The sequence below is a fragment of the Poecilia latipinna genome, unplaced genomic scaffold (assembly GCF_001443285.1).
Source record: "Poecilia latipinna isolate Pla-1442-1.1 unplaced genomic scaffold, P_latipinna-1.0 Scaffold21, whole genome shotgun sequence".
NCBI lineage: Eukaryota > Metazoa > Chordata > Actinopteri > Cyprinodontiformes > Poeciliidae > Poecilia > Poecilia latipinna.
Genome location: NW_015112637.1, coordinates 573,731 through 600,872, shown reverse-complemented (window position 1 = coordinate 600,872; position 27,142 = coordinate 573,731). Strand labels below are relative to the sequence as shown.

The window sequence follows — 27,142 nt, the reverse complement described above, 5'->3', positions numbered from 1 at the left end:
GGGACGGGGGGGGGGGTTCCACCGCTCATACAAACTGATGCTGACGGCACAATGGGAAGCATTGTTGTGACGATGTGCTGAAGGTGGAGTGTTGAAAAGAGCGGGCGCTTCTTAAAGAGACAGAGGCCAGTTTCAAGGCTTCAAGTTATGAAGTCAAATTTCTTTTAAGTCGTGTTTGATAAATTCAGCATTTTTATAACAACTGAAGGTAGCACAGTTACTTGATTGTGCTATAAAATGACGCTATGTGCCTGGAGTATACATAATACCGCCCCTTTCGAGACGTTTCATTTTTTCACAGGTCGTCACGTCTTGCATGTGCTGCAGAGTGAACATTTTGCTCTACCAGCCGCCTCTGCTTTTCCAAACGTCTGCGTGTTTTTCCAGAAAAGAACTGGAACCCTTGATTGCTGGATTTGGCACAATCAACCCACGTTGGCCCCCCCAAATTCCCACTAACAAGTAACTTCCATAAAAGCCCTCTCTGACTGTAATGCTGTGCTGTGTGTGGTCTGGGCTGCCCCTGGAAATGTCCCAGATGATGAGATGGAGACACAAAAACCTGAATGGGCCTTGGACAATTGGCTGTCCTCACTTAGCGCCTGCAGTCAGCAGGAGTGGGAGACACGAGCCAAGAAAACTCTGCTGACTCAAGAGGAAGACCCACTGAACTGTCTACTGTCATCTAATTACAGCGTCAAATTGGGACCCTAGTTACAGAGGCCTGTCCGAGCCCTGGACCACGAAAAGGCTCAGAGATGTTTAGTGATATCCTTATAAATAAAGTGATTAAATCTAGATTTATTTTTTTCCCCATTAACTTTCCAGCAAAGGGTGTCCAATCTTCAGTTTGTGTCACCGTCACTACAGAGAGTCAACAATCTGAAGGAAGTAGAAAGATAGAGGATGGCAATTCAGAATATGTGTGGGAGTGAACAACATTCCTGTTAGCGCTAAGCTAAAAGGCAATTTCATTGCATTCAATCTTCTCTTGTTCAAAACTACTTAGACAAATCAAACTTTAACTGGTTAATTCTACATTGATCACATACATTTTGAAACAAAGTTTTAATATGTAAAAGCACAAGAAAGAAAACATTTTTGGCATGGCAGATGTTCTACCAAAATATATTTACAGGAACCTTCCTTTCACCGCCTGCCAGCAAAGCCTGGGCAGCAAATGTTCTCTCAGACCACTGATGATCTGAAGCCATTGTCCGATTACAGCAGGGAGGGGGTAAAAGGACGGAGACATTCTAATTGGGCAAACAAAGAGTGACACTGCTGACGGGATTTTATGAATAGCGTGGAAATGGTCCACTTGCTCCATTGCGAGCTCCGGTAGTTGTTGTGTGGTCACTGGTTGAATTTAACCATAACAAGCTTAAAACCATGCTTATGTTTGATTTGACTGAGAAACTCAATTGTGAAATTGCACTGTAAATCGAAACAAAAAAAAAATGTTTTACTACACCAGGAAAAGTCAGCAGTACCAAAAAAAAAAGCAAAGACACTGACTCTTTTACCAGATATTTGGTGTAGGGCAAGGTTCTCTTTGCCAAAAGGGAACAGAACCATAATAAGATATGAAATCTTCACACATGCATAATTTTGAACTATATTTTTTAAAAGATGGCACTTTTTTAACAACAGTAAACAATACTTAGTTGCACTTTTTTTTTTTTTTTTTTTTTTTTTTTTCCTTTTTGGTTTTTTTAAAAGGTGGTGCTTATACCAAAAGGCAATGCAGCTATTCAAAGACTGAAAATGCCTTTGCAAAAGAATCACTCGATTAACAAATGCTTTATCTCGCTGTAGGACATTGTACATTGTCTTAGTCATAGATCCTTAAATATTAATACAACTTGTAACATATTTTCTTTAGATTTCTAGTAGATCACTTCCTCTCCCATTCTGCTGAATTCCTGCTTTCCATTCTATCCCTTCACAGCAGCAGTTTCAGAAATCTGAGCTGTCCTACTTTTCCCAGACACAGTAAGAGAGACATAGAAGGAGTGAACCAGAGAGAGAGGATGGAGAGAAGGCTAAGAGAGAGGAAAATGCAGTCTCCATGACCTACATGAGTCCGGAAGCTGTGTTCAGTTCTGGCCAGATGAAATAGCTACAGGCAGCAACACATAGCTGTCTTTGTGAAAGGCTCAAACACAAACAAATACAGACATTTGCATATTCAAAGCTGCATGAAAACTCTTGAGCACAAAAATTATTAAGAAGCTTAAATACGTCATATTTTAAACTCACCATGCAAAAGCTCCAAATGTACAAATATATCCACGTAAATAATAACTAATTATTCTTAATTCGTTTTAGTAATTCAAATAATTCAGCTACAAACTCTAATGTCTCAGGTTTTCAAATTAGTGGCAGGAGTAATGGATACTCATAGTTTCACGTGGGAATAGCATGATCTTAAGCAGGAACCAGGAATGGGCCAATAAAGACACACGTTTCATTTTTCCATCAAATAAACAACATCCAGTCATTGGGAGTGATGCCTATTGCTGTTACAGATAAAGCCTGAAGAAAAAAAGTGGTAAATACTTTCTCTTCTTTCATGTTTTACTTCCATAGTAGTGCCTGCACAAAGCTAATCTAACCACACACATTGCCCTGAAAACACCATCTCCATAGCGACATGCGGTAGCGACGTCATGATACCGTAGAAATGTTTGCCTTCAGTAGGGACAGTGAAACTTGTTAGGATTGATGGGACAATGGACGTGGCCAAACAGAGGGAAAGGCTGGAAGAAAACTTTTAATAGAAAGAGGAGTGCTGTCGATCCCTGTGTGCGGCGACCGGCTTTCAGAAAAAGAATGCCAGTTTTCCAGTTAGACATGGTGGTGTTACATGATGGTCTGCAGCTGCTCTGCTGCCTCAGAATCTAGACGACTTGCTATTTTTGATGGAATAATGAATTCTAATTTTGACCAAATAATCCTGATGGAGAATGCCAAACCAACAGGCTGTGACCTTAATCTGAAGTGCCCTTGGGTTATCCAGCAGCACAATGATCCAAAGCATGCTAGCAAGTCTGGAATAAATGGCTAAGAAAAAGGTTTTGGTACGGCCAAGTCAAAGCCTCGACTTATTTCTGACTGAGATGCGGGAATGTGATTCTTAGCTGGTGATTTGTGCCAGAAATATGTAGAATGTGGCTGAATTAAAACAATTCCAGGAACAAAAATGGGTCCAAAACACCCTGAGAGCAGCGTAGAAGATTCATTTGCAGTTAGAGTAAACTCGCGATGGCAGTCATCGCCGCCAGGTGCCACAACCAGTTGACAGGTTTAGGGAGAAAATTCATTTTCACGTAGGGCCAGGTTAATTTGGGCAGTTCCTTCCCTGAAACGGAAATTTGTTTGATGATCTGAAACATGTGAGCCAGATAGAAACAAAAAACGAGAAGAGACAATGGTACAGAAACATTGTTAAAGCTTAGCATCTTCCACTCTAAGCATTCACTGTTTCTTTCATTAATAGGTATTGCAATAATTAATGCAATTCGCCAGATCTGCATTGCATTCGATGCAGTTTTTGACTCTAGAGTAATGTTGCGTCTTGGCGACAGGTGAAGCACATTTTGCACCACAAATAAATTTACACAACCTAGAACCTGCTGCTATAATTCAAATGGCATTTTGCTGATGCTAACTGAACAGGTCTATATTTCTTAAAACTAACTCTTTTCTCAGACTAATCATCATGTCTTACTGTAGTTATAAACAGAACGTGTTTGTGGCTGTTTGTGTTAGCGTCTCTGCTGCAGTGGAGCAGTAGCAGGTCTCGCTCGCAGGTCCAAGCATGTTTCTATTTAGCAGCTGGGGAAGAATATGGCGCTGACACATGAGATGTTCCAGACTAAACCGCAACCTGGCTGGCTCCCCTCCAAGTCAGATTTGTTCAACAGCAGTGAAACAATTTGTATTTCACAACAGTGAATACTGCAAATCCACTCAGTCACTCAGTGGCCTGCATGTAAGCTGGTTTGCTTTTGTCTAAAGGTAGAAGAAAGCAGGGCTATGTTTGCTGACAAAAGGTTTCTGTAGAGCCGAAATGCTCTTTTTTTCTTTCTTTTTTTTTTTACCTCTGCTACAAAGCATGCGAGTGAAGTACGGTCTGTGTGAGACAAGATGCAATACTGGGAATAATGGAGCCAACAAGCCATGCATGGTTTGAATTAGAACACATGAATGCACACATACACAAATTCAATAAAACCGAATGCTATTTATACTTTCATGTGTGCAAATAATCACAAAGAAGCCAGGCTTCCAAGTTGCAGCCACACAAAATCACACAAACTTTGCTGTCCTGTGATTACACTGTGCAAGTGCCTATATGTGCGCATTTCATTCCATCTCATCTCACTTTAAGATCCATTGAAAAGGCAAGCAGGCTGCAGGATGAGTGAGCCAGCAGATTTCCAGCACTGCATCACCTTTGATCTCTGCACACAGCACGGCTTGCAGAAAGCCTCAGCAACGAGAAGCAGAGCTCACACAGACATAAACACACCGTCAAGAGCTCTCGCGAGGGGCACATGCGAAAGCGTTTCTGCTTGTAAAGTCGAGCGCACGTGCACGTTACACACACACACACGCTCACACACACAGAGTACACAAACCAGAACCGCCTCATAGGCACGGCCCTGCTCTTAAATACACACACTTATACACAGGGCCACAGATTTTCTCACACATCGAGGCCAACAGTTTGGCCACTGATAGCATTCCAATCTTTTACAGTGGAAAAGTCTGCCCTTTGACACACACGCTATTCCTAACGGGGTAGCAGCAACAAGATAGCGTGCAGAACTGCAGCAAGTAGGCGCCAATCTGTGCCCATCATTTACATGTCATGGACAGTATGTTCAGTAACATGCTGTTGATATGTCCTAAGTAACTGAACTCTCAATACTGGATAAAGTCACTTCAGCTAAATATGCTAAATCTGACGTTGCTTCATCAGCAATTTTTGCTGGTTTTCACTTTGTGTTGTCTCTTTTCTTCCTCAGACACAAGGTAGCCTATATTTGAAAAGAGACATGTTCTAGTATGCCGCTATCTGTGTATCCCTTTCCATTTCACAACATTAGAGTATGACACACAGCTAAAGTCATGTTGGTAGTGGTCCAAAGAAGAGACAGGAAGTCAGAGTTTATAGAACATGTGTGCAGATACTAAACATCACAGTGGACTGCTGTCAGTTCTTACAAATGGCAACTACCCGGCTCTATATTCTGAAACATCCTGCAGATTAAAAAAAAAAAAAAAAAAATATATATATATATATTCACATAAACCACTGCACATTTCCATGAGTCTGCATTTAAAGAACAGTACAGAATCTTCTACTTTGAGTCTGACGCTCCAGTTCTGCAGATCTCGGAGAACTGCCGTCCTTTCAGAGTGTACATTGAAAAAAGGCAAGCTGGGGAGATGAAGGCTGAGTCTTGAGAAATGAGGGAAAACAGGGATGGGGGTTGGGAGTCATATGGTCATGTCAAACAGCTTGGCCAACGATTCCTGACAGCGCCGCACTACATCCTCATGTCTACCTCACAGAGGCCGAGGAATGAGGCAAGGAGGAGCAGAGAGAGACAGGCATGAGAGTCTGTCAGAAAGCGCCGGGAGGCTGGAAAATTCAGTAAACTTAAACAGAGTCACTGAAAAGCAATTTGGCAGTGGATATTTGGAGGGCAGGAAGACGGATAGACACACAACAGACAAGAAAACGACCTCGGTGGAGAGACGGAGATAAGCGAAAAGGGGAAAAAAGAGGCTCTAAATAGGGCACATGTGGTTCTAATGATGAAGGTCAGAGGTCTTGGAGAGTGGGCACAATAATTTACCTTCTCCAGATCCCCCTTGTCAAACCTAAAACAAATCACCATCTCCTTTATGGATCCTAACCACTGGAAAGCAGATAATGTTTTTTTTTTTTTTGTTTTTTTTTAAGTTAATACTTCTCGTGTCTCTAAAGTCGGGCCGGTGAAGATGTGAGAGTGAGAAGGCTCCTTGGGATTGTTCTCTGTGGAAAAAGGTGCTGAGTTGAATTTCCACTGAAGAACAGCTACAATGAGCCATACTTTCCATTGCCATCAACAATGTAGAGACACTGCCAGTGCTGTAAATAGTTTGCAGAGCTCACAAAGGGGCTCGCGAGTGTAAACACACATGTGTCTAAATGACTAACACCCGAATGCATGCATGGATGCACATCACTCTTACATGAGTTTACTTGAGTTTATATACAGTGCGCTGTAGACACAAATAATCAATTAAAATTTCCGTTACTTTGCACAGTATTGTTCTCTCTTGGTAGTTTGGAAAACAAATTATGAGGGAAAAGTTCATCACCGTTCGCATGTTTTAGGTTTTTATGCATTCAAAGCGGTTTGGATTATATTTAGCCACATGGTGTCTTTGCTTACATTCATGGTTTTATAACAACTAACAAAACTGATCTGTTATAATTAAATAAAAACACATTTTTAAAACGAATTAAAACAAACGGTTATGTGACGATCCAATCCCAGGTGTCTATGTTCTTACCAAAGCATGTAAAAGTCACATTATTCTGTAAGTTTTGTTTGTGGAGGATTAACTGGGACCACCCTGAAATATGCTACAAGAAAAAAGATTCCAACAAGACTGTATTAACACATCGCCACCAGGAAGCAGATGTGAATATACCATACTGAAGACTGTGGCTGTAGAGTGTTTACCACACCCAGGCTTGTTTCTGTCAGACTTATAGAATCAAGAAATCACTCTTATACAGCATGTCTGACAACATGAAATAGACAAAAAGATCTTATGATTCAAAACTGACAGAGACTGAAACAGCTTCAATGGCAGAGTTTTAGGGCTGAATCCACTGCTCACAAAAACAGCATACAGAGAGTCAAACACGGTGGTGGCAGCGTGATGGTGTGGGGCTGCTTTTCTGCTTGACGACTTGCCGCAATTGATGGCAATCACGAGTTCTTCTTTCTTTCAGATAATGCTGAAGGGGAAGCTCCGCCCATCCACCCAATGTCTAAATCTCAAAAACAAGTTCACCTCTGAAGGGCAAAATAAACACAAAACGAAATATTTCAGAAAGTCATCGTCAATGTTTGGATTTAAATCCAACTGATATGAAGACATGACTTTAAACAGAGTGTTCATACTCATAAACCATCCAATTCGCCTAGACTAACAATTTCTGCAGAGAAGAGTGGACCAGTCATGCACTAGGCTCATTACCAATGCCCCTTGACAGTTATGATGATTTATTGGATTTAGCTTGGTTGTTTTTAATGCCAGACACCATAGATGAGTAATCAACACAGCATGTAGAGCCACTGCTCATCCCTTTCTAAAAGCGGTGTAGTAAATCTTTTAATTCTGTTTTATTTCACTCCCTGCAGCGAGCTACGATGAAGTTTTTATCAAATGCCATCGTATTTTATCTTTCTAACATTAGATCTTTCAGTATTTATATTCAGTGATCATAACTTTTTCCTACACAATTCTACAACATTATCATGTTCCCTGTACATTCGACTGATACTCCAAACAAGAACATTATACATACATTCCAGAGCCATGCCATAAATAGCAACTTGGTGTGATTAATGCAAGTTAGTTAGCTTTGTTTGTACTCCTCTGTCTGCTTCAGTCCCAGGATTTTAATTTTTTTTACTGTGCTACTAACAGGCCATGTGAGAATGACATTCCCAATCCCGAGCCACAAGCTACAATAAACTGGCGTCTAATTATTTACGAGCCTAGCCTGCTTTACTTATTTACAACCGGGGCACAGCAAGTCATTAAATTCACAACAACTTTGTACAGCAATAAACTTTGACCTATTTACCATAAGGAAAACCTGAGCTGCTGAGTTTGTACCACAGCTTGTAACTCAAGCTTGAAAATTTCCCCCAAAGAGAAAAATCCCCAAAACATTCCCACTAAACGACAACGAAAACGACTCGAAGCTTCCAAAACGTTATTCCCACATTAACGAGCGACACTTTTTTATGTAACTGATGCTAATTAAAACCTAAACCTCTCCAAGTTTAGGTGCTAAGTGAATGGGGAGGTTGCATCAGCCCACAAAGTGAAAAACGAGATGACATCTGAGAGGGCAAAATGCGGCGCACATTGAAGTCAGACTTGTGTTTTGGTTTATAATGAATTAATTGGAACTGCAGTGTGTGATTGTGGAGGAGAAGTAGTAGAGGCCTTGAAAAGAAAAGCCCCAGATCCCAGCCAGGGGAAGTATTTATGAGAAACTGTCTGCCCTCGTATTACTGTAAACCGCTATGTTGCCGTAACCAGAAATGGCTGCTTCCATATGAGGACCATTAACGGCGAGAACGACGGTGGGTGGGAGGGGGGCGGGGGTGTTCTGACTTCCAGTAAGATAGGAGAGCATAAGTCCAGACGTGTGTGCAGGTGCGCATGTAGATGAACACAAAAACCTTTAGCTCCTTGCTTTATTAGCTTTTCCACAAGGCAAAAAAAAAAAGAAGTAAAAAACAAACAAACAAAAAAATCTAATTATTCTATTTATGCACTTCACCGCCACTTTATTAGGCACACCTGTCCAGCTGCTTGTGATCAAAAGCAGCCCCTTAGCCAATTACTTGTCAGCAACTCACAGCCTGGCAAAAATGAGTTGCTGATGTTCAAACTGAGCTCCGGGTTAACTGGTAGCTAAAATAAGTACCTGTCACAACTCAGATATGCAGAATGCCATCTATGAATGTAACATCAGCAGACGAGCTACAGCAGTTCAGAGTCACAATGTTGACAGTAACAGAGTATTTAGAAACCCCTGGAACATTGCATGAGATAATCCGACAAAAAGAAATGCATCATTTTCTATGAGAATTTCCAGCATTTTGCTCCGTCCATCTTTCTATCAAGTCTGACCAGCTTCCCAAAGGAACTATTTTTATTTGGGGTTTTCAGATTAAAAAGGGCTTAATACAAATGTGCATGAGAAATTTGAGTTTTTCTGAATTACTATTACTTCCAAGGAAAGTCAAAAACAATGTTTCTATTTCCTTCTAATATACCACCATGCTACATTTTTGTTGGCCCATCATAAAATTCCAATAAGAATAGTAGTTTAAGATTAAAATGACAAAATGTGACAAAGTTTCGTAGGGATATAAATGCTTGGCACCGCACTGAACAAATACAGTGTCTTGTGCCGCTAAACAGCCAGGGCGTGATGTTGGACTCACATGATTTTCTGAAGAAGATTCTCCAGGAGGTAGTGACCCAGGACTGAGGACCGGGGAACTCGCAGGACTGCACAGCTCAGGGAAAGGGTTGGGAATGGCTGGGAGAGACGACGTCCTGAACTGCTGCTCCTCCTCCTGCAACTTCCTGAACACCGAAAAACAGAACAGAGACCTTTGTGTTGGAATTTACCTTTGTGAAGTTAGCAGGTTTTTTTGCTCATTTTGTAAGCAACAGCACAAAAACAAAAAAAAACAAAAAAAAAACAAAGCCAAAAACCACAACCTGGAGGTGCCTCCAATAAAGTGAAATGGGAAAAGTTTTAAATGAGCTGCTGAAACATGGGAAATTTGTGCTGGAGAGACCCACTGCGGTAGACGATCTCATCTGCGTTTCCGTCTGATCTGGCCGTAATGAACGTTCCCAAAGCAAGTGGAAATCACAGCCTCCCATAGCCCGCGCACTAATTTCTTGAAATATTTATCACACATCAATTCTAAATCAAGACATCACATTAAAGCAGTTTTTTTTTTAATAAAACAGATGCAGTCGGAGCCTCAAAGGGATTATTTGACAGATGGGGTTTAGTTCTTTTTCTTTCTTTTTTTTTTAAATGAGCAGGTCAGTTAGTGAAATTTCAGATCGGAAGTTAAAAAAAAAACATTGCAAAAGGCTTTTCTTTTTTTTTTTTTTTGCAATTCTCTTTGTCTATAGAACCCAGTGAGTTCAAAAGGGATCAGGCCTTTTGATGTTGTCCCATATGAGCCTGAGAGTAGGGTTATCCAGAGGTCAGTCCTGTATAATAGGAACTCCGGAGCCTGCATATGTGTGGGTGTGTGTTTGAGACACACACAGAGAGTGGGAGAGAGAGCACTCATAAGAAAGAATACTCCATTACCTGATCATCCCCCTCTGTTTCTCTCATACAGTCCGAGGGCGAAAAATAGGAACTGACACCAGCTTCCCTTTGAACCTGTTTGTGTGTAATGTATGCGTGAAGCTATACTTCTGCAGCCAAATTGTGTGTGCATGCGTGTGTGTGTGTGTGCGTGTGCGAGAATACCTACTTTTGAATGCACACACGTAAAGAGAACTCAAACAAAACCGAGGTTTTACTTTCTCCCCCTGCTGGTGTAGTCTGAGGCAAAGAAGGAGTGACAGGGAGGAACGGGTCATTCACAGGTTACAGACTAGAAACAGGGAAGAAATGTTATACCCAATTATAAAGAGGGCGTGAAAGGATGATAGTGTGCAGAGAAAGCTTTATTCTTAAATGAGTGGAGAAAAAAGGCTTGAGCTACGCATCAGTATGTGGCTGTGTATGAGTACAGAGAGGCTGAAAGCAGTTTCAGCTTGAAGTTTGTTGCCATACTTTTCTTGCCATAGGTACAAATAAAGCACTTTTTTAGACTTTGAACAAGTCTTTTTTTGTTATTCCAGCGGTATACCAGCAGTTTCACTTTTAGACTTTTTAGTTCTGAAAGTGAAAATCTGACATTGTGATAATACAGTACTTTCTTTTTCTAACTACAGCATGAAACAGAGATGGACAGAGAAACAGTCTGGTGATCGGCATCCAACATTTTGAACACACTCTCTGCTTATTGATAAAAAAATGTTAAGATCTTTTGTCCCCCCCTCCCCAGATCATTAAACATGAAATACATGTGTAAACATCGGCACTCTTCAGTGTGGAAGTTGTTACTTCTTAACTCGGTAGTATCTACAGTGTTTCAAAATCAAGTTAGATTAAACTATAAAGCATAAGAAGCTTCAAGAATGGAAAACGTATTTTCTCTGGGGGATGCTGACTGTTCTTTTAGTCTGCCATAATGAAATACATCTGGTTTCAAGCAATCCCTTTTTCTCCAGCTGGACTACGCCTCGCATGCACGGTCTGCAGGGGGAGTGTCCTGTAAATTTGGCCCGTCGTAGATATGCATTTTTTGTATCAGTCCATTCGACAAACAGAAAGAGCAGCAAGGTAATACGAAAAGCACAAGCAAAAGTGTAGTTGAGTATAAAAAGATTTGATTTATTGCAAAGTGCTCCACAAACTTAAAGAAGTTTGTTTTGTGGGCTCTATTAGAAATGCTCTAACTCCATATTCATCTCCTATCAACTGAGATTTGACGTAGGGTGACATCCACTGTTTAAGCTAGGAATTTTAGTAAAAATATACACATCAGTAGGAAAGTCAAAGACTTTCTTCGCATTCACATCAAAAATGTATTTTGCAATTGTTTACATAAAAAATATGAAAATTCAGCAGTATTTTTTCAATCAACCTGCCTTTCCTACTAGGCTTCACAATCAGTAAGGGAAAGATCTATCCGGTAAGATGTCATGTACAGTTTCCCCATTTTTTTTTTTTTTTTTGTCACTTTATTATGACTCTCTCAAGGGATTTGCCAGGCATCCTTCGACTCCAACCACATATCTGGCAACCTTCAGTGAAATCCACTTGTGCTTAAGAGTAATCTTTTAACGTCATTAAGAAGGCCCACAAATTCTGTCTAAGGTCTCCCAGTCAAAACAAAGCCACGAGGTTCAAATTGCAGATAAATGGTGCAACAGATCTGCCGAACAACTCGCAATGTTTCACACGAAGCACTTTAAAGAACAACAGCTTAGTGAGTCGTAGAAAAGTGGCATAAAGCAGAATTATGGCATTTGTCTGCTTAGTTTTATTGCATAATCCAGGACGAAAGTACTTTGAGATAAAGAAAAAATAGTTAATCTTACTGAGATTAAAACAGATGACCTTTAATCAGAGAGTTTGTCTTTGGTGGATGTATGTTTGATTGAAAGAAATTGCTTGGGTATATTATGTCTCTTTTGTGAAAGAAAATGTTCTGTACTGTTTTTTTTTAAATAGTTTTTATTTAATTTTTTTTGTTTTTCTTAAATAAAGGATATTGTGTAAAGTAAGAAAAAATATAAAATAAGAAGGGCAGGGTTAAATAAGTTTATACTTTTGCCTGCTTCCTTTTCAAACAAATAGTTACAATGAGATAATCTAAACCAGAGGTTCCCAAACTGTGGGGCGCGCCCCCTAGGAGGGGCGCCGTGTCATTGCGGGGGGCGGGGGGAGCGGGAAGCAGTCTGGATGAAAAAAAAACAAAACATGAACACTGTATGCGCTGGGTTTTTACCTTAGAATGTCCAACTCTCTGTTATTCCTGTCAGTTTGATACAGTAGAGGCTTCCACACTTCCCATATGTGTGTCCTCTGTCACTTTTATCAGCAGTTAAACCTGTTTAATCCGTTGTTAACATGTTGTAACCTGTTTTTCCGAGCCGCCTTTAAACGCAACATGAGCGCTACGACGCTCGCGCTGGGTTTCCACCTGTGAAGGAGACCAGCTGCTGCTGTGCGGAGCTACGTAGGTTTGCGTTAGAATCACGGCAGCAAACCAGCAAAACGCAAAGAACTTTTCACAGTTTTTCCCTCCAAACTAACCGACTGAGTTGAGTAAAGCTGGTGGATGCAGGTAATGTTAGCTAAAAGATGACTAGCTAATATCAATACAGAACCTTAAGCTTAACAAGTACCTTATAAGCTACCGATGTTGGTGTCTATTTTCAGCTACGTACATTCATTTTGCCCCCAAAAAAGTTGATGCCCCCTCCCCGTCACGCGTCGTTTCAACCAGACAGCCATTTGTAATCCATAGGGGGGCGGGGGGGCGCAGAAAAAGTTTGGGAACCACTGATCTAAACTGTATTTGAATTGTGAGAATGTGAACATGTTTAAAATAAGCTACGATAAGCTAAATGTTAGTGCAGGCCTCTAAAAACCAGGCAGAGTGGTTGAACAAAACTGCTACTGATTGAAAGATGAATCCACTCAGAGTTTGTCAAAAAGTACCTGAATGAAACTTGGATCACAATATACAAAAAGTTCTTGTCTGCATCGATGAAGATTAAATTGTTTTCTATGATACGTATCAAAGAAAAGCAGTCAAAGTCACTCATTTAGCACAAGCTATAAACTGGGATCGTTTAAAGATATCACGAGGATGTTTGTCTGTAAAATGAACCGGGAAATTAGAATATTTTACACAGAAAAGTCTTTTGTCACAGTCTCCAGGCTTAAGGGCATACTAGAGATGTGCATTTCAACGAGACGATATTCTGGGGCAAATCACAAGACTGCAGTGACACAACTCGAGTTTCAGCCTGAACTCGGGAGAGCAAATCAGGACTCTCAGGCCTGACTGAGCTCGAATGTTTCTATCAGGGAAATATACACTGGGCTTGTAAGATCACTCCAAACAAAGATCTGTGATAACTATTGCTGCAAAAGATGAAGAGAATATGCTTACATAAATATGATGTGGTGTATTTATTAGAGAAAAAGGGTTAGCTAAAAGTTAGAATTTTTGTTGTTGACCAATGAATTAGCGGTAAACTCTTTGATAATCTGGTCAGTAGGTCAGGCTACTTTTTTGAGATTTTTGTTTTTGTTATTTGCAGAGGTCACACCTGTGAAAACAAATCCATTAGAAGACTGAAGCATACGTTGGGTGCAAAGTGCTGTTGTGTCTGACCCATAAAAGTTTAAAATGCAGCAGCAGTGGCTCTGATGAAAACTAGAAGGAGAGATCACATTTCTCTGGCCTTAGTTTATCTTCAGAGGGTCCTTATTCTTAATTACAATCTCTATCTCATTTTAAATAACTCACAGTTTCTCATATTCCTGACCCGACCATTTGACTCTCACACTGCAGGTTTATTTGGGGTTGCTATGGTATCGAACAGTCTAGTTATCAGGTTCTCTTCAGGACAGAAGGACGGACATTGTGACAACTTTCAGGGCCAGGTTAAATATTAGTCTGGTTCAAGTTAAGTATGCCTTCAGCTTTCCTGATATGGACCCCAACCAACAGAGGAGTGGATTATCACATTTTATTTTCTATTTACTTCAACCACGTTTTGTTTTTAACTTTCTTTTTTTCACTCGGCAGTTTCTTATTGCCAACAATCAGCAGCTGTCTTTGTCTATTCTTTCTGTGATGTTCAAGGCAGATGACTGCCGATTCGGAGCCTGATTCTGTGCCTGTTCTGTCTTTTGTTGTTTTTTTAAGTTGATCCTTTCTCCTGTTGCCCTGCACCTGGTCAGTTCAATAGGGGTATGTGGCACTCTCAAAATTCAATGACATCTGCTGGAATATTGGACTTTCTGGATGAAATATAAAACTAACTGTGACTGAACTGAAAGTAATGAATGTCAAGTGCCTCAAGATTACTTTTGTTGTTATTTCTCAACACACCTCTTTGTAGGAAAACGTATGCCAACTTTCAACGAATCAATTTTCTGCAAAATCAGGAGACATAAATTAGACATTTATTAGAGCTAAAGCTTTTAGCATAAGGAACAAAAGCCAGTGATCATGTGTACTGCCTTACAGCAGGCCATGGACTAACGATTAGTTTTTTTGTTTTTTTTTTCTTTATCTTTATATGATCAAATCTGATGTGTAGTAACACTCATCTGTGACAAGGAACTGTTTTTATCTACTATTCCATTCATAGCTGCATAACAGATTTTAGAGAGGTTTCTCCATCCATCCATCCATCCATTTTCTGCCGCTTATCCGGGATCGGGTCGCGGGGGCAACAGCTTCAGAGGTTTTTAAAAAAAAAAAAAAAAAAAAACATTTATCTCCCCACTAACCTGACAGCAAGGATGTGCATGGGCTGCGAGCGCCTGAGCTTAGTCTGAGGGGGGTCCACATTCGAAGAGGAGGACGATGGAGGCTCTGGGGAGGCGTGATGGTGCCGTGGCTGGCTGTGTTGTGTGTGATGATGATGGTGATGTTGGTGGTGGTGTTGTGAACAAGTGTTCTGTCCATTGTGCAGTAGCGGGGTTATCTCTGTCTGCTGGCCGCTGCAGGTGGAGTACAGGCTCTCCAGCGAGGAGTTCATGTCGTTCACCAAGGCCTCCAAGTCGACGTCGTCATCTGACAGGCAAACGACAAAAAAACTGGATCACAACAAACAGCACCCGGCAAAAGCTTTTACAAGCTTCAAACATAAAACGAACTCCAAATTATATTTTGTTTTCCACCACAATTCTTCCAGATTGCTACACTTTTGTCCAGAACACCTTCTCTGACATACTTTTCCACTTTTCCCTACATAGAAAACTGCAAAATTTGACTTGTTAGTGGCTTTTGTTCAACAATAGCTTTCTTCCTGCCACTCCAGACGTACAGGACCAGACGTACAGAGTGCACAGCTACAGGCACAACGAGGCAAGTTTATTTATTTAGCACCATTAATACTCAAGGCAATTCAAAGTGCTTCATAAAACATCAAAGGAAAGAGCAAAAGAAAACAAAAGCATGGCATGAAATAATAATGTTAAAATACAGACACTAACGGCATGAAAGAAACAAATGTTTCATACAGTTCATTAGCTGGCTGCTTTGATCAGAAGGTGTAGAAAGCCAAGATATTTTCAGTCCACGTTTAAAGTATACAACCACTTCTGAAAATATCAAGTTTTCAGGGAGGTTGTTCCAGATTTAGGCAGCATAAAAAAAAATAAAAATTTGTTTCTCCCACTTGAGCTGCGGATCTCTGCATCTCTTCCAGAGTTACCGTGGGATTCTGGCCCAGTTCACTGATCATTGCTCTCCTTTTCCGGGGTATCAGTTTTTACAGACTGCACGTTCTGTCATGTTTTGAATTTCCAGATGTTTTAAAGTTGCTGGACAATACATTTTTAAAGGCAAAAAGTTAAAACATGCAAGATAATGCTTAGATTGCGCTAAGCAAAAAATACGTCTTAAGTGTTTTCTCATTTCTCCCTTATCTTCATTATCTATGTTTGTAGGTGTGTCAAAAGACCACATAGAAACACACTGATAGCTACCTAGTCTTGCCCAGTTGCTTCATCAGGAAGACAGTCTTGACTACGTACATTGTTCTGCCCAGCGAGTCCTAATCTCCAGAGAAATCAGGTGCAGGCACAAACCTGCCCGTTGCACTTCTGAACTCCTTACCACTGGGACTCTGAGCCGAGAAGCCAGCCTTGGCTCTCAGTTCACCACGTTTCAAACATCTAGCTTTTAAATGTATTTAGAAGTCAAGATGAGAAATACTTCTCGGAGGAAAAATCTATCCTACAAAGCCCTTTGGAAAACCTCTAGGCACATTGAAATTCAAGAAGTGTCATCTCGGCTGAGGGGGAAATTCTAATCTAATTGCTTTATGCTATGAAACTTTCATCATCTGGGGTGAAATGGGTGTCTAACTTTGCACAATTTTAAATTACAAGCTGCACTGGTGATTAATCTTTTAACAAGTTATTCATTTTGAAAAAAAGAAAAAAAAGAAATCTTTAAAAGTTTATCATCAAGCTGGTGTATTCACACTTCACAAATGCAGCTGCAAAAAGAGTGCACCACTAGGGGGAGACAATCTCTAATCATAAAAAAGACTCATGAAACTCCAGAAAAAGTAATAGGGGACTACCCAAGAGATTAGACCTGTTATCCTGCAGAACAGAAGAAATATACATACAGACTGCCTGCTTTGTCTGACCTCTAATAAGGAATTTTAATCAACGCAGTGCTTTATAAAAATGTTCCACAATTATATACAGAGTTTTGTTTTCATTACCTGCAAAACAGTCATAAGAATTTACTGAAATAGGCACTGGCATTGTCCACAATGAGAGTAAGGTACAAAATGTCATTGCTGAAGAACTTGACTATTAAGACAGTGCTGTACCCAGTGTTTTCAAAAGGAAAGTTTAGTGGAAGGAAACACTTTTGAAGAAAATGGTGCACAAGCGACCGTAATGATCCCAGACTCGAGAAGGTTGTTAATGGAAGTCCATTCAAGAGTTTGGGTGAGAGTCACAAGGTGGGTGTTGCAGCTGGAGTCAGAGCTTTAAGATCCGCCACACGTAGACGTGAAAATAAATGTAGAATTTCATTTGGCAGTCAATGTCCCACAACATTGGAGAAGAGTGGAGACAGTCAGAATCAAAGTAGATTGTTGTTTTCAGGCTGATCACCTCCATGACACACTTTATGTTTTTCACATACTGTCATTTTGGTAAGAACACCATTTGATTAAAATAAATAGTTTTACATAATCTTCTAATTTTGTAAGTTTTTATTACCTGGAGGGTTAATGAATGAATTTAATGTTAACATTTTTGACTGATGTAAATTAACCATTCAACAGTTCTCAGGTGTATTTAGACGAAGCTAAAGCTTAGCGACTTCACAGCTCTGGGTTCAAACAGCTGCATCATATATGAGGTGCTGCAGATGTCAGGCCACTTTAAAGTTAGCAAAAGTCCCATTCCTAAGCAGAAAGGCTGACTGAGGAAACACAAACAGTAATTTGATGGATGTAAGGTTTCAGGTTGCATCTGAGGGGCTTCAAAGCGACTGCAGAGATACAGCAGTTTTCTTTTTAAAGGGAGAAAAAAAAGAAAGAAAAAGGCCTGGGGGAACAACAGCAGCAGGAGCTTTCAGAGCTGCGGTAAATATTCTCATTTCTCTCTTCCAAGCTACCCATTAAAACCTTAAGTGTTGTCTTAGCGGAGATTTTCCTGAAAACGTGTCAGGCAGTCGTTTCACAGGTGCCTGTGAGTCACAGGTGGTTAATCTCTGGGTATTAATAGTGACAGGAAAGCTGAAGCAGCTACTTATAGATAACCTGGAGAGCTAAAGAGCTATATACCACTAGACACATGGTGCATAAAAAGTCAGACTGAAGGAGCAGAACAGAGCTGCCGAACTCGCAAAGAGCGCCTATAACAAACACATATCCTAATATAAAGCGGAATCAGTCCAACACCTAGCACATAGTGTGAGAGCACTCCACTTGAACACATCAATCGGTCTGCATCTGGTATTCTCCTTAGTTCAGCCATGTCCCCTTAAGCTAGTAAGCAATAACAGAAGAAAAAAGTTCTGACCTACTTTGGCCTTTGGATTAGCAGAAGTGTTTGCACACAAAGGAAATGCAAGTCTTAAACAACTTGGGGAGGGGGCGGAGAGGGGGCGTGAAATATTTGTGCGTCACTATCGATCATACAATTGAAGTCACCGGTGCATTTCACAATTGCACAACCAAACAAAGGTGTGCGTCACTCTCCCTGGCGTAAGACAGTTTGATGACACTGAGAGCATGCACCTCCAGTGTAGGCAAGCATGCACATTATTAAAAACAATGAGGTTTTTAAATCCGAAGTGGACATAGTAAAAAGTGTGATTTGAGGTGTATAGATCCGTAGGATTCAAACACAGTGAGAGCAGCTAACAGAACTCAAATCCAAAATAAAACACCAAACCTTCACTCGACTAACAAAAAGGCTGTGCAACCAAGCAATCAAGGACGAATCAGCAACAGGTAAAAACATTCCTCAAACAGGGACAGCTTCATTCAGCCGTCATCAACTTACACTACAGGCATCTATATGGAATAAAGTACTAGTATTGATGAACGAAGATAACCTGGGCATTAGTTCTGGTAGAAATTGAATTAGGGAGTGACACACAGAAACAGTTTGAGCAGTAAATAGATATGAGGACACCAAACAAACACTCCGTCAGGAAATACATCGCTAAAATAAAACACTCTTTCTTTAAGAGGTGTGATTATCCCAAATCCTATGTGCTTAAAGACGGTAGACTCAAGTGGAAGCAACTACACTTCTGGCTCATCATTCATCATTTATAATCTAGCTCCCACATACTCCTCCAGAGTTAACATCGGTCTCTTGGCTTTCATTCTTCACACGGCCTCTTAGTTCGTAGGGACGGCCACGTTTTGGTGAGTTTGCGGCTGTGCCACGTCCTGTCGGTTTTCAGATGTTGGATTAAACAGCGCTCCAAGAACGTTCAGAGCCTCTACACCCATCTGCTTTAAATACAAAATCAATTTGTCGAAGTTTACAAACCCAAAGAACTTCTTTGCTGTTTTTATTTTATTATATTTCAAGGGAGATGCAATAAACAATATATTTGCCCAGTTTAAGGGACTTTCATTGTCTTTGATGTAGAAATTTCACGTAGATCCGGTCGACAAAATACTCCCGCTCACAGAAAGTGGTGAGGAAATTGTGAACGAGGAGAAAAAGTCGTAAAAAGTTAATCTAAATTCCCAGCAACTATATTGCAATTATTTGTGTTTCTGTTATCATGCAGCCCCAGACTTAACTATGCTCTGAGACTGTACTCCATCCACTGTTTTATATTACAAATACTGTGCCAGTCTGTTCTAAATATAAAACCTTGATTTTTCATAAGATGGCAATGATATTACAGTTTTTGCTCTCATAAGTTGAATCCCTTTACGGCCGCTTTCTTCTCGAAGGATACCCACACCCTTCTTACTCTTCTGAACGTCTACAGCCAGCAAATAAGTTTTATAAATAACACAGCTTACATCGATTTCCCACCTAAGCCACTCCAAATAACAGTGAGACACTGTAAAAGGGAACAGCTTGGTGACAATCTGAATTGTTCTGAGTATCTTTTTTGCTCATTAGTCAGAGAGTGATGGACAAAAACAAGACTATTGTTGAGAAGGGCAGCCCCATGTGGCGCTTCTTAACCCTGGGATGTAGACTATGGATTCTGGACTTGTTCCCTCTAGTTCAAAACAAAAAGGAGGGGTCTTTCTCTCACAGACAAAATGGGGACAGTATGGGGTTTACATTTACAGTACAGAAACTGAACACACACGCACACACACATAAGGGGGATCAACGGCCCGTGAATACAAGCCTGGCAAAGGGGTTTCTATTCAAAGGCAATCTGTGGGAGCGATGCCAGAGCAAGTGCACTGTAAAGCATTGCTCTGGGTTGCTCGCTACAATACCTCTGGTGACGGCACACACACACAAACACACACACACATACTTTGGGCCAGGGCTCCAGATGGGAGGGAGAGGGTCAAAGAGGAGGAGAGGGAGAATGTGAACAGGACAAACAGGGGAAAAAGAAAAAAAGAAGCATGGGATAAGAACAGGACGGAGCATATATGTATGTAGTATACAGTTAATTATTCATACTTAGGCTCAGGGTGAAAGTAATGCACTGTAATATTAAAGATAGGTTGTTGTTTTTTTTTACGAGAAGTAATATTAATGCTTTGTAGGGTAATTTGAAATTTTAATCTTTCAAGGCAATGAATAATATTGGGTTTAATTGTATCTGAAAAAAGAGAATCATTTTCTTTGACTCAAGTCTGCAGCTTAGACTTTAGACTCAAGTCTCATAATCAATCTTTTGACATATAAACGTCATTTTGGTTAAACGTGTCATGCTCTTTCCTCTCAGTTACTGAAATGGATACAAACAATATAGTGATATTATTGGTTTACTCTAACAGTTCCTGACAGAATGTGCCAATAAAAGGAGATGAAGGCAGCTTGTCTTTAATTTCTTGTTTAATGTTGCCATTACTCAAACATTCAAGGTGATTAAGACCACAGCTATGATGTTCAGCTGAAACCAGATAGTTGGATACACTTTACACAAAGACAAAAAACTTTGTTTCTAATTATTATTTTAACTATCATTACACCTTGCATGTTTCAGATCATTGTTACAAGCCAGAATAATGGGAAATTCTTTTTTTTAAATTGAAAAATATATAGAAAGGGAAGTTTTTGCTTTTGTTTTTTCTTTCAACAACCTTGTGAAAGGTCCTGCCTGAAGACAATAAAAGCAGTCCTCTACACGGGCTAAAAGGCCACCAAGAGAGGAAGAGTCATTAACTTTAAATACAATGTAAAAAGCCAAGTTACAGTTTACAACTGTACTCAGTGAAAAAGACCCCGATTTTCCACTCCGATGAAACTAAAACAGAAGTTATTCCCCATAATGACCACTTATACAGGCTGTGGAAAAGGGGAGACTTTCAAGCCTGAGACCACCATCCCTATGATGACGCAAGGGATTGGCTTGTTTTTTTTGTTTTTTCTGCCAAGTTTATTTAGAAATTGTGTTTTGTTTTTGACCAAGCACTAGATCATTCCCTAACTCTTTATTTTGAAATTTATTCTAAATTTTGGAACATTAAATGCAGATTTAATATATGGTTTCCAAATGATCTTGCAGACCATCATCTGTTTCAAAGTAGGGAGGCGGGTAGCCACTAAACTTATATTTTGCTCTGTAAGTAAAAGAGTGGACAATTTACAAGCTACCTAAAGACATGAACGGTTCTTCAAAATAAAAGCACTTCCTGTTGTTAACACTGTCAGCATATTATCTATTACTTTTGAGCATAAACACAACGTTTTCAATTTTTAATGGGGTGAACATTATATCCCAATAACTTGAAAGACTAAGGTTGGTAGATGTTCACGTCAATAATTTGAAAGCTTGACCTTCAGAAAATCGCTGCAATAGACAGGACAGAAAACATGCATCCTATCTGAGATTGATCATTTGCAACATTAGAGATTAATTAACTGAGTTGTTGAGTGTAACCCTGACTATCTCTGTCTGCTAATTTTCTATGGTCCAAACAAAAATATCCCAACAAAATACAGAGGTACCCTCAGTCTGGAACAGAGTTGGCATTTCCTGTCATTTTCTAAAGAATTTTTCATGCACCTATCGCTACTGTCACTGTACAGTCTACAACATATTTATATTCTTGCAGTGTACTAAGGTAATTAGCGCCATCTCATTTCTTCGGTTGCATGCTTGCACTCACCCCTCAGCTGAAGCTACGCTACTGCTTGCTGTGAATGCTATTACAGCTGCTGGAAGCATTTCAGTCCCTTCAGAGTTTATTACCCACCTGTAGGATAAGATCCAGGCTTTATATGGTTCTTTACTTCTCGAGCAAGTGCTGCAGGAATGTATGTGTGAAAGGATGATCATGGCATGTGGAGGGAATGTTTTCAAAGTCAATAATACTGGTGATGGTTAAAAAAAAAAAAAACCTACTGAAAGTGTTCTGCGTTTACATAATAATTGATATCTCATCGGTACAGCCACTTTGTCTCCATGCAAGGAAAAAGTGTTAAGATCCATCACAGCAGCAGGGATCTGCTTGAGTTCCCCATTGCCCTGAAAAGGCTATCGTTATCGTTTCACATAAACAACGTGTGCCATTCTGACACCATCAGTGACTTTGTTACAATAAGGAACAGGATGTGACCGCCGCATCTCAGAAAGATATCTTGAGAACATAACATTCTGGTCATTCTAAGAGGTTGCCAATGAAACCACAGTCTTTACAAAGTCCCCTTTAGATAACTTTATCTCATAGTTGACTAACAACTTTAGAGCCACAGTCAATGCAAACAGTAATACATCACCTGTTTTAAAATATATATATATAAGATTTCATATGTGAGAACGTAATAAAAAAAAGTGTGCCAACCAAGTTTTACAATCAACTATCTCAGATAAGGAGCACAAGACGTCCAGAAAAAAAAAAAAAAAAAAAAAAAAAAAGAGTCGTTCCTCCCAGTGATAAGGTTTTATGTTTCTAAATGTGAGAGGGAAAACAATGGGATCCTTCCAGGTTAAAATTAAAGGGAGACGAGCAATATGCAATAAGAAATGCATACATGCAAGCATCTGTATTTTTGCAAATACAGATGTTTGCATGTGGTCAATTGAAACAACTGAAGTGGAGTGGAGTTTTGATTTGAAAGTGAGCAAACGCATCATTTATTGACTAAATTCTGACCATTTTAAGCTTTTTGGCCCTGAACAGCGGTTGCCTGGTTGGAGACGAATACAAATCTGCATCCACTCAATGCAGAAACTCGTCTTGGTGCAGAAACCTGTCTTTGTGTGTCAAAGTTGTCACTGAACGAAAATGGCTGACAGTTTGCCGGCAAGGTGTTTTCAGATGAAGTCAGAGGAAGCACAGAGATGTAAGAAAGTATTTAGAAGTAAACCAAGCCTCATCTTTACAGGCTGTGAAAAGTGAGTGAGAAAGATTTTCAGGATAATATTAGAAGGATAAATGAAGCAAAGGAAAGCTCTGCCTTGTGCTGTTGAGCTTCCAACCTCTGTGACGAAACATCCTGGACTTTGAAAAGTTGGCAGCCTTCGAGAGTCACAGTACCGTTCTGCATTTTCTAAGGAATATGTCCAGTTCCTGATGTTTTACAAACATAGGCTGCAGTAAATGAGCAAATTGCTAACAAAATAAAGGCAGTTTAAAATGTCAATTGTGTAACTAATTTGTCTTTGTTATAAAAAGCTCCTTTGTCCTCCCATATTTCCTAAAGAGGATTCAGAATCTGCACAAAACTGGAGAATCACACATCATCTGCAGGTCAAACTTTAATAATAAGTCCTGTTACTAATCTATAGGCACTTCTTCGTTTTAATCATGTGACGCATTCAAAAGAACAGAGAAAGAATTATAAATGATTTAATGCTGCTAGATTATTACCACATCATTACACAAACACCATGTACATTGCGCTGTTTGAACACAAGTATTGCTGTATTAAAGTCATCTGTATTCCACTGTTTGGGAGATGCATCCAACCTGCCTGATGCTGAAAAATGACAATGTAATTTCTGCTCCATTTACTCCCCATGCCCGAGCCAAGCGCTCTCATTCACTGACCGAGCCTTCACAGACTCCCCGCCCTTACCTCTCATGCTGAGCCAATATTGTACTTAAATCTCATGCTCCGATTGTCATGGATGGACCCTGTATGGCACAATTAGTTAAACAGAACAATTATATTGGCACACAGTGTCTATGCAGAACATCCTTTGAACAGCTTAAATGTTTACAGTGCAAGAAACCCAAATATAGATTACAGGCGGTGACCCAGGTCTGGAATACAGTAGAGAATAATAAACAGCCGCCCGCCCCCCTCCCCTCCCTCTCTATCCTCCCAATCCTTCTGTGGCAAGAAAATCTGTCAACATGTGTGTATCTTTGTCATAAGCGATTTAAAAGTTTCATAATTAAGTTATTAAGCATGAACATCACCATACATACAACAACAAAGAATATGTGTCCATAAATGTTGTTTTGGTAGAGAGCACTAACCTTGATGGTTTGGAGAACTCTGATTGGTTGATGGCTGAAAGCTTGGACGAATGAGGTCAGCCTGTCGGTGATTGGATGAGCGGTCTATGTTGTCCTGCTGAAATGGGTTAAAAGAAAAACTTTTGTGAGATGGAATAAAACAACACAAAAAGAAACTCTTAATAAAGATGTTCTAAAAATTGTTCATCCCTCATTCGTGAACAAGATTGCAAAGGGAGACGGATTGTTCTGGAAGCACAATCCATACCATCCGCTAACTTGCGCATGTGATAATAGAAGTACTTCCAGGAAAGGTATTTTGCTTGCTTTTGATTTAAAGATAATAACAAGAAATAAAGTTTAAAATGGTTTAACTGCATTTTGCAATACTGCTTAAAAATAAATAAGTAAATGGGCCATTGTACAATAATCAAGCGTCAAGAAAGATACCAGGTTACTGTTTCCCATGAACAAATCGTGTGTAGTTTTGTACAACCTGATAAAACATTTAGTTCATCTCATAAAAGATGTGACCATTGTAAAAATAAAGGTCCTTTTTTCATCCATGAGGAGTCCACCAGAGGGCGCATAGATGGTAGCTACTAGCTAACAGTCCAGCGAGTCCAACACACAATTTCTTTCTTATAGTTTTTTAACTAAATTATGACAATTATTCATAAAGAAAATTATAACATTCTCTAGGAAAATAGGTAATATGTATAGTAGTATGTTAATTAATATAAATAAGTATGTTACACTTTGCTGATGTGCAGGGATAATTCGTTAGGATTTCTTCGGCACATGCGCAAATGAATAAATGGGTTGCACTTCCTGAACAGACTGTGCAGAGAGTGCTGAGTCAAAATGTTTTTGTTAGAGCTCCTCCCTACTGCAGCATTAACAGCTGTCTGGGTGGGAACAAACAGCTACCGGTAAATAAAAAAAAAACCCTCAAACATAAGAAATTAGATTTTTATTTCACTTACCAACAAAAAAAAAATAAAAAAGCTAGATTGAACATTGAAAGCTAAATTAACGCTAACCTAAAGCAGCATCAGATCACAAGTAGGAAAAATAATAAGGTGAGACAAATGAGTATTTTTCATTTTTATGTAACTGGAAGAAATACATGGATGTCTTGTACCTTTGCATTTGTCATACATTCTTCACGGTCACAGAAAAACAAACCTCAACGATAGTAAAAACACACAGACACTCGTGTGATGCTTAAGTGTTTAAAGATGGGTCGTAATGGGACCAAGGTCAGACAAAGTTTGGACAAGGAGCTTAAAAAAACCCGTTCATATTGAAGAAGTTGAAAGGAGTGCTGAGGAGTCAAGAGGCTGAAGGTACAGCATTTTGAAAGGGGTCAGAGGCAAAGTTAAGGCCCTGAAATTAGGGCAGAGACAAAGTTGTGGGGACTGAGCCTCAACTGAACAACAACAACAAAAAAAAGATCATGTAACTAATTACATGTCAAATTACACCTTTAAAAGATGTCAGAGTCAGGTTAAACGTAATGGCTGGGATTTGGTTCAGTACTGAGGTCATCAAGACACTTTAGGCCAAGAGGGAGCAGCTGAAAATGATCCAAAACAATACCTTTGGTTCTATGTTTATGCTGGCTCAGGTTAAGCAATAAAGGTTTCAACAGGTCAAATGATGCAATTTCATTACGTTGCCAGGCTGTTTTCACTGTCTGCAGTTTGTCAGACATCTCTTCAACTTAACCGGAGTTATGTAATGCACAAAAACAAAAGGGAAAAAAAAAATCCACTGGGGAAAACATCTAAAAAATGTAAGCAAACCTATAATTCCGAATGGAGTAAAAATATTCAGAGAAATCTTTGAGTTGGAAACATCGGCATGGGTGGAGGAAAACAAAAGCTGCAGTCACATTGTTTTCTGGCGCGCCGTGTATTTTGTCATCTCTAAAAACCTGTTTCATGCTGGTGTTAAAGACATGTTGAGAATTATTAAGTCCTTTTTGAAGTATGTGTTTATGAATATTCTGTGTAGCTCAAATCTGGGTGAAGAAAATCTGCAGCTGCGGACTTGATTTAAATCAGAGAGTGAGTTAAAACGCCTGTAGCGGCTGCCTTTCAAGCTTTTGGTAAGCTGAGGTGAATGAATCACCGTCAGTGCAAACGGAGCATGTGCACAGTGTAGCATGAAATAGAAGAATGTCTCATTGTTGCAGCAACATTTGAATAGTACTTCAACTTTAAAGTAATTGAATATATTTTCTTGTGTCAATCAGGCTGTTAAATATTTCTATCATGTCCAAACTAGCCTAGGTAGCCTAGCTTAGTTAGTAAACAAATTATTTAAGTTAGACTGTAAGACGGAGATGTAATGTAGGAAGACAAGGCTGATGTCTTATTTACCTAATTTACTGTATATTTCCTACGTACAAGATTGTTAATGTCAGGGACCTAAACCTCCATTTCTTGTCCATAATGAAATGTGACAAAATCTACAAAACCTTCCAAAATCCAGTGAATAATTAATTGTGACAAATATATGTGTATCAAGTGGAATCTGAATCTTATTATATCTATTTTTTTAAACAAACAAAAAATATGTTCATATACTTTAGCAACGCATGTAATTTCTAGTCCAAACCCAAAATGATTCAGCTATCTGCAGCTTTCACTCAGCAAATGTGAATGTTTATCCAAGTGATCCAACAAAGATTTGGAGGGGCTAACTGGTAGTTTACAGAACATCTTGTTTCTTTGGCAAACATTCCCTACGTTCTGCTTGCACAGCAGTTCAGTGTTTCACTTTGGTTTAGTTTTACTTCAGCACACAAAGAATTAGGTCACACTGTCATTCCTAAAAATATTACCAAAACGTATTACATCAATTATCCCCCCCC

The 27,142-nt window shown here is 39.6% G+C and overlaps 1 protein-coding gene across 2 annotated transcripts in view; it reads right to left on the bottom strand.

The window, feature by feature from the left end:
- Nucleotides 1-27,142, bottom strand: part of grb10b (growth factor receptor-bound protein 10b) — a 91,095-nt gene that overhangs the window by 34,423 nt on the left and 29,530 nt on the right. For both annotated transcript variants that reach the window (XM_015035849.1, XM_015035858.1), the window contains exons 3-5: nt 24,283-24,379; nt 14,942-15,227; nt 9,264-9,408 (exon numbers count right to left, since the gene is read on the bottom strand). In XM_015035849.1, coding sequence (XP_014891335.1) covers nt 9,264-9,408; nt 14,942-15,227; nt 24,283-24,379 — 528 coding nt within the window. The remainder of the gene's footprint in view (nt 1-9,263; nt 9,409-14,941; nt 15,228-24,282; nt 24,380-27,142) is intronic.